The 13,277-nt window shown below is 38.7% G+C and overlaps 1 protein-coding gene across 3 annotated transcripts in view; it reads left to right on the forward strand.

Annotated features, from left to right (window-relative positions):
* Positions 1-770: 770 nt before the first annotated feature.
* Positions 771-13,277, forward strand: part of Ugt3a1 (UDP glycosyltransferases 3 family, polypeptide A1) — a 35,217-nt gene continuing 22,710 nt past the window's right edge. The window contains exons 1-3 of one of the 3 annotated variants that reach the window (XM_006520012.4): positions 771-996; positions 5,024-5,122; positions 12,925-13,039. In XM_006520012.4, the coding sequence (XP_006520075.1) occupies positions 903-996; positions 5,024-5,122; positions 12,925-13,039 (308 nt within the window). In that variant the 5' untranslated portion in view covers positions 771-902. The remainder of the gene's footprint in view (positions 997-5,023; positions 5,123-12,924; positions 13,040-13,277) is intronic. The other 2 variants (NM_207216.2, XM_006520011.3) reach the window with 2 other exon arrangements.

The following is a 13,277-nucleotide window of genomic DNA, read 5'->3' on the forward strand; positions in this document are numbered from 1 at the left end:
ACACTGCTACAGAGTAGAGCAGAATTCAAGGCTGTATTCTGCATGCTTGGTAAATACAGAGGCAGATTCTTTTCCTGCTTTGGAGCTGGAAACTGCACTGGGAAACTTGGCTAAAGCAGTTTGGTTTTACACTGGAGTGTGAAGATGACTGCTCGGGGCAGTGTGCTCCTTCCTCCCGTGCTGATCTACAAGTAAACGGATCTGGACTCTGTCCTGAACTTGTTCTTGGAAGGATTGTGGAATAGTTCTGTTCTGTTTCATGAAGTTCATTCAGAATTGGAGGTTTAACAATTTTTTCTTCTGCCTTTTGGGTACATAGGCCACTAGCACATTTTCATGCATCTGTGAATAGTAAGACATGTCAAGCAATAATCTTGAGTGTTTTCCTTGAAGATTAGTTCATGATTGGCACCACTGGAGATTTAAAAACTTGTACCCAGGGTAATGAGCTCCAGACATGGCATTAGGATACAGATAGAGGAGTGATGGAGGAAGTAGCATCTTGTAAGCTTGTGACTAGGCTTGTAAAATGTCCATGGTATATGCCACTTTAGGATGCGGTCATTGACAGGGTTTGCCAAGGTCCCTACATTCCCACTTTAGAGTTTTTTGAGGCTAACAAGGAAAATATTGTGATTTTAGGACAAGTTAAAAATTAACTCTTCACCTGTTTTTTCTTTCAACACTAGTTAAGGAGGGTGAAACAGTATCCACTGGAAAGAGATTAGCAGAGACAAGGCCAAGGGCAAAAGGGCATTTGGAAAAAGAATATAAACTATTTTCTCCCTTTACCCCATTTCACGGCAACAGACAGTGCTTTGTGACAGAGCCTTACAGGATCCCTTAGTGGAGCACAGCTTTCTAGGTGTGCAACCTGTGCCAGGGCTTCACATGTTCTATAGATGGCTGCACATCGGAGTTGGCTTCTTGTGAGCTTCTTTCTCCTTGAGGTTCTTCTCTTGGAGGCTGCAAAAATCCTGACTATATCTACACTGAGTAAGTTCTTGCTGGGAATATAGAGTCTTCTTAAACTGTGATACCTGGGTTAACATGTTTCACAAAAATCACACATAATTGACCTTACATGAGATTTTTCTATCTAGGTGTAGACCACACCTGTGGGAGGGGCTATGGACTGTGTGTGCAAAGTTGTGCTCAGAGAGGACTCTACCCAAGGGAGAGAACAGCAGTAGATGGTGATATAATGTGATGTGGAAACAGCAGGAGGAATGCAGAGGGGGGTTTGTAAGAAAGGCTTCTCTACTGGGGTTTTAGTTGTGAGTGGGTGGGAGGCAGATCATGCAGTGTTCAGCCTATTTATCCCACAAAGGGAGCAGTGAACATTTCTTGATTTTTCTGGGGAAGCTAACATTCATAAACATTTTTGGTTTTGAAAGATGTTCTTCTATATAAGTACCCAGGCCTCAAAGTTTGCATGTCACCAGGACATCATCTTATTTCCAGGACCTGATATGTTACTCTTAACATCACAAATGTCCTGGTTCCATGGTTTGGTTTGGGGCTCATGATAACAGCAACTTCATGTACATGGATCACTGATAAAAGACTGAGCCAGATCTGGGTGTGGTGGCGAATGCCTCTAATCTCAGCACTCAGGAGGCAGAGGCAGGCAGATTTCTGAGTTCAAGGCTAGCCTGGTCTACAAAGTGAGTTCCAGGACAGCCAGGGCTATACAGAGAAACCCTGTCTCAAAAAAACGAAAACAAAACAAACAAACAAACAAACAAACACCAAAAACAACAACAACAAAAAGACTGGGTCAGGTAGGAGAAATACATATTAGTGCCAACAGGTAATAGGTCACAAGAAGCCTGTATATAGGCTTTGTGAAAACAATTTTCTTTTCAAATAGTCAATTTGTTTGGATTTATAGTTGAATAGGATGTAACCCAAGAATTAGGGCAAGAAAGGACACAGATATAATAGCGTGGCAGAGGTGAAGAAAGTTTTATCCCATTGTGCTAGGAAAGAATTCTAGCAGAATTAACCTTCAAACTTCTGCAAAGGATCGTAAACACTTAACTTCTAACCTGTGATCAGAACTCACTTATAATAGAAATTACCCAAAAGCCAAATTATCTGTCGTTTTATGGCAAAGCTATTGACATTTTGGGTTTAACAATGAATGGTAAGTTAGCCTCCACTTGCCCCTCTTCACTATTTCTAGCTACCTCAGTTAGATTTACTTCAGATTACTTTATGGAAAACAGAAGTTTTATTTTAAGTGCCGCAGAAGTAGTCATTATAAGGACTGGGGTCAAAGATTTTCCTGAGTCTTAAGCCCTAGCATTTTAAAACATTCTCAGTGGTAGGGGGCAGAATATTCAGAGACTTATCCTACATTTCTAAGGGTGATTATTAGGAATATTTTCTACCAAGTTACAACTGAGAGGATGAGTAGGCATCCTTAGGAGGGTTCTATGGGCCTAGGTGTGCTTTACCCACATTCTCAACAATTTTGAAGATGAATATGTGTTATAATTTTGTATTTTATGGCACATGTGTTACTTACTTTTTGCTTGTCTAGGATAATAGAATGCAAAAGTTAAAAGTGTACCTGTATAAAGGGATGTTTGTTCTCAGCTGCTCTCAAATGACAGGGCGCCACCCTCAGAGCACTTATAAGGATGGAGCCAGCAGACCTCAGCAGTGGAGAGGAACACAGACTACAGCCATGGACTTGAGCCTTCTTTGTTCCTGTTAGAGGCATACAAGGGTCACATGGGCTGCCTCTTGCAGGAATACAACTCACCTTTCCAATGTTGCATAAAGATTCTTTAGTTTTAGAGTACGGGCTTGCATACTAGTGTTAAAAATTCTGATGCTACATTCCATCTGCTTTTAAAAATACTTTTTTTTTTTTGATCATAACATAATTACACCATTTCCCTTTTCCCTTCCTCTCTCCAAACACTTGCAAACATCTCCTTGTTCTCTTTCAATACTAGGGCCACTTTTTTTCTAATTGTTGCCACATGCACACAAGTGCACATATATAAACATATATTACTAAATATAACCTGCTCAGGTTGTATAACGTTTTTAGGGATAACCATTTTGTATTGGATCAACAGTTGGTATGCTCATCCCTAGGGAAGACTATTTCTCCTACTCTAGGCATCTCTTTGTTAACTTTGGTTTTATTTTCTTGTGTGTGTGTGTGTGTGTGTGTGTGTGTGCATGCGTACATGTACAGAAGAAGTAATGATTGTATGGACCCCAGATCTTGATACATTAGGGTGATTTTTTTCTGTCCCACTGGCTTAGCTTGTGCAGTTTGAAGTTCTCTGTATTTCTCTGGAAGAAACCTTGCTCATGAGCATCCATTATAATGGTCCCCTCACTGGGCCCTCCTTCTTCTCAGTCTCTTGAGAGCAGGAGCAGAACTCCTTGGGTGTGGTAGCTCCTGTATGTGCTGTGTTCAGACAACACAAATGGGAATGGAAGGAGTTATCCACTCAGCAGATACGTTCAGTTTCCCTGACTTTTCTGCCCCAACTTAATTATTATGGTTCTTCGAGTTCCCAAACACTCTGACCTCTCAGCTTTTGTTTACAATTTCTTTTTCTTCTTTTCTTTATTTATCTTTCTCTGCTTCAGTTTTGGACTCAAAACAAAGTTCTAAAGAAATTGTGGCTGAGGAGAAGGCATCGGTGTGATGATGCTTGTTCCTTTCCCAAGGATTCTCTTTACTTAGCAACCCAGGGTCGCTGCAGAATCATGTTCTCTCAGTTTCTCATGCCTCTGGTGTTTTTCATGACGATTTCAGGGTGGTTTAAGTCTCATAGTGATCCTAGATAACATTTTTCAAAAGGGCATAAACTCAGGTCCAAGAAGAGAAACTTCTTAAGTGGGGGCTCCATACCCTCTATCCCTATGAAAATTTATTTCCCTAATATTTTATATACTGCATCTCTGTTCTCAGCAATAAGATAAAATTCCAGAGAAAGATATCACCCATCATATTGTAATGTATTTTCCATGATTACAACAATTTTTTGGAGCCCAAAGGACAGCAGTGTGGGAAAGATACAGTGGAAAATATACATGCACCATAGGATGAAGAATGTCTAAATTTTAAAAAGGATTTCATTTATTTTGATTTTACATTCATGAGTGTTTTGGCTCCATGTATGTTAGTGTATTATGCACATGGAAAGCCTGCGAAGGTTAGAAGAAGGGGTTAGTTCTCCTGGAACTAGAGTTTCATATGGTTCTGAGCCATCACGTGACTTCTGAGAACTTAAGCCAAGTCATTTCTGAGAACAGCAAGCACTCTTAACTGCCAAGCCATTTCTTCAGGCATGACCCTCAGATCTTTGGTGAAAGATTGCCATTGGCCAAAGTTCTGAGGGTCATGTCTTGGGTGTTACCTGTTGGGAATGACCCTGCTTGAATGTTAACTGCCTTGTCAGCAATAAGAGCTTACTTACAAAGTCTTGTCCTTAGTGGAAAAGTACTAGCTTAGCTGAGATTTCTGTGGGAAAAGTTGAGGCCTCTGTAGGAAAGTACTACCCCCAGTTAAGAACAAATAGCTATAGATCTTGTGAACAGGTACCTAGCAACCCATTCTCTTCTGTTCCTCCTGCTGAACTTTTTACCTAGCCAATATCCTGCTTTTGCGAACAGGTACGTCCCCCCCAGAAACAAAGCGATTCTGCATCATCCCCCTCCCCATATTCTGCTTCTATGGGTATAAAACCTGCCTGGAGAAAATAAAATGTGTCAGCTTGATCAATGAGACTTGCTGTCTGTTGTTTATGTTTCTTGTCCCCCATTCTCTGCACAGGTGGTTCCTCAGACCCTGTTTGACTGTCCTGCGGGCTGGGACAGTTACCTCCAATGTAACTGAGGGCATGGAAGAGCTGGTTTCCATCGAGGCATCCTGAGGCATTCTATGCTTTGACACTTAGTTTTGGATTTCTTTATGTCAGCTATCTCCGGTAATCAGAACCATTTTCCTTAATCTCCATAAAAAATGAACTTTATTTAATGTTCCTAGGTGCCAGTCATTATATACTGATGAACCGTGTGTCGCAAATTCTGCAAGGTGGTGGCCACGATGTAATCAAACTTCTTTATGAAGGTGGTGATATCCCAGGTATCTTTAAAATCAATTATTATAATACATTACTTAAATAATAAATGATGACTTTTGTATAGAACTGTTTGACAAAAATTCTGTATTTGGCCTTATTGAGAGTTAAACTGTGGTGTATGAATGTGTGTGTGTGTGTGTGTGTGTGTGTGTGTGTGTGTGTAAGTTTTATAGATCTCATTAGACTATGTAGTCTTGGCCACAAATGATATACTTCTGTAATTTACTTACTTCCAGGTATAGGTTGATTTTGATTACAGTATGTACCCCAAACCGTAATGTGATAGAATCAGGGTTTTTGATGTAATGGTGTTGAATAAATATTGTATAAGAGGCAAGCCTAGTACAATCTGACTTGCCTATGAAGGTAAACACTTGGAAGGGAGTTACATTGTCTCCCCAGGGGTGGAATAGCTCTCAGTTGTGTAGGTGTTTATGAAAGAATGATCCTGTACTTACCTGGCCCCTTATTCTCTTTGGTCTTGTGACCTTTGTACCCACACATGACACTTGTGTGTTGTGATGCAGTGAGAGCCCATCAAAGGCTGTTCAGGTGACTCTGCCCAATCTTGGGTTGTCAATCTCTAGAACTATGAGCAAAATTGTTTTTTGGATTTTTTATTTTCAATTTATGTATATTTGGATGTGATGGTATGTGAGTTTTTGCCTGAGAGTGCAAGTATCCAAGGAGGCCAAAAGACATGGTTGCATCATTTGGACCTGGAGTTACCAGGTAGTTGTGACCTGCATGGTGTGGTTGTCGGGAACTGAATATGAGTTCTCTGCAAGAGTAGTGCACACTTTGAACTGCTGAGCCATCTCAATAAAAACTTTCAAAATACAAATTAACAAATGTCAGATATTATTGTTATGGCAACAAAAATAGATTAAACATCTCATTACTTGAGGGTCACTCACAGTCAACAATACCCAATGGTATTGATCATTGTGTGAAGTTCTTATGTCAAGTGTATCTGAAAGAAGTGTTGAATAGATGTATCTGACCTATTTAGGACTCTAATTACATTAGATCACTATATTCAATGTCACATAAATCAGTTTCTATTTTTCAATGAGGCCTACCTTTTAAGAAATATTTTCTAGTGACCTTCATATTTGAATCAAATGTTTAGTATGAATGATTGAGATGACCACAGGATCTTAAAAATCAGTAGCTTCCCAAAACTCTGTACAGTGATGTCAGAAGTTCCTATTTAGTTTAGTAAATACAGAGACTCAGAACCACTGAAGATCATTCATCCCTGCTGATAGATCAAGGCGCAGAACTCAGGAAACGTCACTTCCTTGTTCACTGGATATCTTCCTACACATTTAATTTGTCTTGAGAGTCTGACTTCACAGATGCAATCATGCCCAGCCTGTTTTGCTTGTTTCCACAATGTTTGATACATTGCTCAATGCTATAGACTCTGCTCCTTTAATAAGCTATGCACAAAATAGTCCACCAAAAATTTTCACATTTGTAGACCTGGCATTCTTCAGTATTAGGTTTTTAGTTTTGCTATCCTAAAGTATCTTGTCTTTTATTTCTTCTTTCTCTTTTTCTTCTTTTGCTATCCCACAATGGCGTCCTGTTTTCTTCCATTCTTGTGTTCTTTTCTTTCATTATTCTCTTATTTTTCTTCATTTTTTCTGAGATAGGTCCAGGCTTTCATTGAAGCTCAGATATATTGCCAGGGTTGTTCTCAAACTTAGGGGAGTGCTCTTGTCTTAGCATCTCAACTTTAGGGATTAGAGGCATGGGGCACCATTCACACCCAACTCAGATGTCCTTTCAATATCCATGAGCTCCGGACACTTTAGATGCAGTAATGAGCTATTCTTTCTTCTTATTTTTTAGTAGAATTTGAGTGGATTTATGAAGTAAGAAATAACATTATAAGATTATTTCTCCTCACCTTAAATTGAAGCTCTGCATTGACCATTTAAACATTAATTAGCTGTTTTGGTCACTTTCATTCTGTGGTTATTCAGCCTGAAAAACTATATAATGTATTGTGAATGTTTATTGGGTTTATACATAATTGCAAGTATTGGATTAGTGCCAGGAAGGAGGGTTTAATGGTTGGAAGTTTTCTTCCTATAACAAGCATTCTTAGACTCATTGTAAATCAACTCTATCTATCTATCTATCTATCTATCTATCTATCTATCTATCTATCTATCTATCTATCTATCATCTACCCGATTTGACAAAGGGTCTCAGGTATCCCAGAATGGCTTCAAAATTGCTTTGTAGTAAATAATACCATTGATTTTTCTTGTCTTTCTTCTTCTACTTCCGGTTCTCTGGCATTATATGTATGTGCCAAAAATCTTGATTCTCAGCATCCAATGTAAGACTTTGTATTCACTTGCCAGTAACTTTACCAACTGAGCAACATATCAATTCCTGTTTGTCTCACTTCCTATAAAGCATATATCTCAAGTAAATGTTCTTGTTTTGGTGAGATGAATCCAATAACACCACTGATCCTTAGTGATTTGATACAAATATTCAGGCCAGGACATGTTTGTATAAGTTCTGGATTACCCAACAACCTTTATCCCTTCTAGCAGGCTGCTTCTTATTTGTAGTGAAGACTTGGTAAAAATAGAAACAAAAGCAAAGAAACAAAAAACACAGAGAGAAATGTGATGAAGTCCCTAATTCAGAGTTCATTTTCCAGGTTAGAATGCAGGCCTTCCTTTCTCTAACACCACTGTTCACTTCAGTCCAGAGGAACTAAATGTATAGCAGTTTTATTCAGTATGTAAGGTGAAGTTGATTCACTAATATTGGGTCTAAGAAAATTAAATTATGCTTTTATCTTTACGTATCAGAATTCACAGACATGGGGAAACAGAGAGAGAGAGAGAGAGAGAGAGAGAGAGAGAGAGAGAGAGAGAGAGAGAGAGAGAGAGAGAGGAGAGGAGAAGAAGAAGAAGAAGAAGAAGAAGAAGAAGAAGAAGAAGAAGAAGAAGAAGAAGAAGAAGAAGAAGAAGAAGAAGAAGAAGAAGAAGAAAGTCACAATTACAATGTGAAGTGTCTCCAGGGAACTGACTCTATTCTGTGTTGAAAATATCAATAACTGAATCAAGGATAAGGGCATAGAGAGGGGCCATGTGTACCCTCTGGATATCATTCCACTTGACTCTTTCTTTAGCTCACCACGAAATGGGCAGTTTGGACTGACCTGTTCTAGGAAATCTCATTTCTAGACTTTCTCATACAGAGCAATATGCTCTCTCATGTATCACTCTGTCCTTGCTGGCTTAGCCTGTAAATTCCTTCCAGCTGTCTTTTCCTTCCTAAAATCTGAATTCATTCTTTTCACTCAGGATGAATGCCTGAGTGGATTTGAATACTTCCTCCATGACATGAATTCTGAAAACTAGGTCCAATGGGTACCAAGTGTACTGTGCCTCCTAATGAACAGTGTGTGAAGAACATTTCACACAGACAGTGTTTCTAGTTTGGGTTTTAGTCATGTAAAGTGCAAAGCAGACCTGTCTATTATTTCTTTTTGCAAAGTATTTTATTGGGTTCCTATTGACAAATTCATCATAACTAAAACAATCAGTTGCACATACATGGATATCAGTGTTAAAATATCTGAACACTGTGAAGTTTTATCATCACAGAAGATTTTTCCTCCCTAGCTCTTCATGATGTTTTTTCTTGGCCATCTTACTTCCTCAGAAGTTATTATTTTCTTTAAATAATAAACTGTATTTATTGGTGGTCAACATATAATATTACTATGTTAGTTTGTACCTACTGGACTTGCATGAATAGGATAAATAATTAGATATTCTTTTTGTTATTATGTAAACATTCATTTATGTTTGTGAATAGTTCTTGGTATTTCTTAGTCATATCCTATTGTGTACATGGTCATGGTTAACTTATTTAGTTTCTTATAGATAGAGTTCAGGCTATGTATAGTTTTGTGTTGTTAAAAAATAATCCATAATCTGGGAGTGGTATGAGAAGATAAGTGAGTTGTTGGGCAGCTCCAGAGACCAGGTTTACATCCAGGGATGATCTGTTTGTGTTCTGCCAAACAACTGATTGAGTAGCAAGCCTAACAACTTACTACATGCTGATAAAAGCTTGTGTTTATTTTAGGAATTTTTTTTTTAAAGACAAGAGTCTGTTAGGTAGCTTGCTATGTAATACAGGCTGGCCTGGAACTCAAAGATATCCAATTGGCTGTCTGCCTCCGAGTGCCAGTGTTAAAGGCCTGTATCCCCATTCTGGGCTTATACTTTGGAGAACTAATAGATATAAACATCACTAAGAGTTTCACTGATGAAAGTGAGTCAGAGTGGTCAGGGCAGAACACTGATCAGTACTCTAGGGGCTTTGAGGTTAATCCCCAATTGTACCTTCCCCTAACAAGCCCCAAGTAAGCAAGCTTCCAAAAACTATAGGATTAAGTAAATTAACCAATGGTTATAGACATACTATTCCAGATATACTGATGTATCACATTTGTTTTATTAATTTTCTCAACCTTTAGAAAAATAAAACTGAGAGATGTTTTCTGAGTAAAAAAGAAATCCATTGTGAATGTTTTGTATACACACACACACACACACACACACACACACACACACACACACTCATCTATATACCTCTGTCTAAAATGTTTTTCTCTAGGGTCGTAGCTAGGTGTGTAGTGCCTGTAGGTCTTTCTGTACAATTTCATCCACATGTATAATGCATTCTGATCACACTGCCACACTTACTACTCTATCCTCTCTACCTTTTGACTATTTCCCTTCCTTTTTGCAATTATCTGCTAAGTCTGTATTAGTGTGTGCATGTGTCTATGTGTGTGTGTGTTTGTGTGTGTCTCTGTGTGTGTTTGTGTGTGTGTGTGAGAGAGAGAGAAAGAGACAGAGACAGACAGAGATAGAGCGATAGAGAGATAGAGAAACAACTGTATACTGTAACCACTTGCACAGGCCTGGGAATAGGACTATCCATTGGAGTTTAGGAAGCTCACTAGTGGTCAAACCACTGATAACAATGACTGCCCCCCCTCGGTATCCATGGACAGTCCGCAGTAGTTTTCCAAGAAGGGCAGAATTGCATGAGCCATTCCTTATCCTGTCTGGCAGTCAGGTCCAGTGTAGGCAATCACAGCTGTAATGAGGTCACAGCCATTTCATGTTCAGAAGATAGTTTTTTGTGACCCATTTTCCCTCCAACCAGCTCCTATCTGATTTTCCTCCTCTCTTGTGTTGTGTTCCTTGATCCCCTGAGAGAGTGCAGATAGAGCCAGGCATTCGATGTTTTATGTCAACCGACATGGTTCTCTGCGTTTATTGCAGTTGGCTACACAAAGAAATTCTCTAATGAAGGCTGAGAGCAAAACTTATAATCCATTGGTATAAACAAAAGTATGTATAAGGTGGGTTAAAAAACATATCCATTTAGTTAAAGAAAGTAGCAATTTCTTCCATACAAAATATGGCCCTCCTAGCCATAGGCTTTTGAAGAAATTTACAGTGTTCGGTACTGTTTTTTCCCCCTGTACAACAGGCTTTAAATCCAGTCAGAAGGTAGAAGATCACCTTTATAACACTGGGCACGTTTTCCCTGTAGGTCACTATTGTAACATAGGAGGCCTATCATTTATGTAAAAAGTATTGATGAATTTTGCCCCCTAGTGTCCTGTGTAGCACCTTTCAGTCAGAAGGGAGGAAGCTCCATATTCAGTTCCAGTTTGAGTTTGCTCTGCCTTTGTGACCAAAGCTGTGGTGACCTCAGCTATATGATCTAGTTCTGCTGGGCAATCAAGAGCAATGGCAACAGCCTATGCTGTCTTGAGGGCTCCATTGGCCTCAAGATCAACAACTCCTAGGAATGTGTCCCACACTAGCACAGGGTCTTTTTGTTTGATTGCTCTTGACTTCTGAGATCAGCATTATCTAAGTATACATGACATCTCTATTTAAACAATTTAAAACATGTTTTATGAATGGTTTTGACAGTAAATTTCTTTACTGACTGTGTGTATGTGTGTGTGCATGCTAATGTGTGGAGATCAAGGGACAGCCTGCAGGAGTTTCCAGTATCTGAATCCCAGGGATCAAACTCAGGCCACCAGCCTTGGCAGTGAGTGCCTTAATCTGCTGAGCCATCTCAGTGGCCCTCAGAGATTTTCTTTTCTTCTTTTAAAAGTAGCTTCTAAACTAGTGGATTTCCACATGTCTCCTGTATAATCTTCAGTTTTGTTTAGCTGTCCCCCACCTCTCTCCTAATCTCTTTTTGGTTGTTGGTTTATTTCCATTGACAATGGTGGGTGTCTTTCTAAGTTTCTTATATTTACAACTTTCCCCAGAGAGACCCAACAAACATCATCAAAAAGAATTGCCACACTCATGGAAAATTTGAGAGTCACCCCCAACCCCCATGGAACATTTTAATAGCATCTAAAAAAATCTGCAGACATGTAATCAATAGGGATAGAAAGGGCATTTTTCCAGAATTCTCAGTGATTGATGACTGTGTTGTGTGGGCATAAGCATACAATTGGATTTATTCACCTGTATATTGTGTTGTGTAGGGAATCCATCCTAACAGTTTATTATGAGCACTGCCTGGCAGATGAGCAGATTAGAGGCTTTCCACTGAGGTGAGTCAGCCATAGTTGGTGCTAGAATCTCCAATTATGACTGAGTCTGAGACACCAAGTTAGGTTGGGACTGTGTCAGATGAGCAATGAACAACGAAAGGAGGTTCCCAACCCTATAGTCTGTCTTCAAACACAAATGATTGAAACTCTCTCGTTAGGATCACTTGAGGATTCTGGTTTTGACCTACTTATTTTGACTTGAAATTCTCATCAATAGCAAGAGAGGATGAATTGAGTTGTTTTTATTTTTTTCTAATGTAAGATGACATATATAGCTTGAAATTGTCAGAAGTGAAACTTTATAGTGGACTCATATTGTTCATTGTGAATGTGTAATAAAGGAAGAGCCAGACTGGCCAGTTGGGGCACGGCAGACTTCCTTCCTTCCTTCCTTCCTTCCTTCCTTCCTTCCTTCCTTCCTTCCTTCCTTCCTTTCTTCCTTCTGTTTTCCTTCCTTCCTTTCATTTTTCTTTTTGACTTAGCATCTTGCCTGAAGGTAGAACCTATGTATTTATACAAACAAACAAACAAACAAACAAACAAAGAAAGGTAAAACCTCTTCACATTGGCACATACTTGTAATCCAAGTGCTTCTTGGCACCTTCAAGAAGTAGGTTTGTGAGTTGAAAGTCAATCAAAAGATAGAATATGACTATCACAAAACAAACAAACAACAAACCAACCAACCACCATCATGAAATGAATATCAGTTAAAAGGCAAACAAGCATAACAGCACTTCACATATTTCATTTCTTTGAAACACAGAGAACTGCAATTAAACTGACTTGTAATTAATGAAAAACTCTAACTCACTAAGGTTACAAGGTTGATGAATTACATCCTTTTAGAATGTTTACTTCTGTGTTTTCTTACCTGTAAAGTGAAAAAAATGGTAGCTATGTCTTTACATGAAAGGCATTATTAGAATATTTCATTATGTAGACTGTTTAAAAAGTTTTGAATTATTGTAAAGTATCAATAAATATGATGAGAAGACAGAATAGAGTAGATTAAAAGAAATGCAAGCTCACTTAAAAACAAAAATCAAATTTCCACAAAGAGGAGACATTAATTGAATTAACTATATTTATCATAATAGTAATGTGTGGTATATTGTGATAAATTTAGATTTTACTCAGTTCATGTTTTCTTAGATTTTAGAAAGGAAAACTCATCATACCAGGTTATTAATTGGCGTCTACCTGAAGATCAGCAAAAGACATTTGAAAATAGATGGCATCGACTTATAGACGAATATGCTTATGGGAGGTAATTTGTTCCAATTCTTTGAACCAAAGTATTGCTAATCTAACTTACAAATTGGTAGGGGTTGGATGCATGATACTTTGAGTGAGCTTAAGAGAAAGGATGACTTGGTGCTCTGATGGATATAGGGATGGATGTATTTGGATTGTGCATGGTAGTTGACTCATACCTAGATAAACAGTGGGCTGGAGTAATTCTCTAGAACATGGGAACTGTGCCCTTTAGGCCTTATCATCTACAA

Source organism: Mus musculus, chromosome 15 (assembly GCF_000001635.26).
Source record: "Mus musculus strain C57BL/6J chromosome 15, GRCm38.p6 C57BL/6J".
In the NCBI taxonomy this organism is placed as follows: domain Eukaryota; kingdom Metazoa; phylum Chordata; class Mammalia; order Rodentia; family Muridae; genus Mus; species Mus musculus.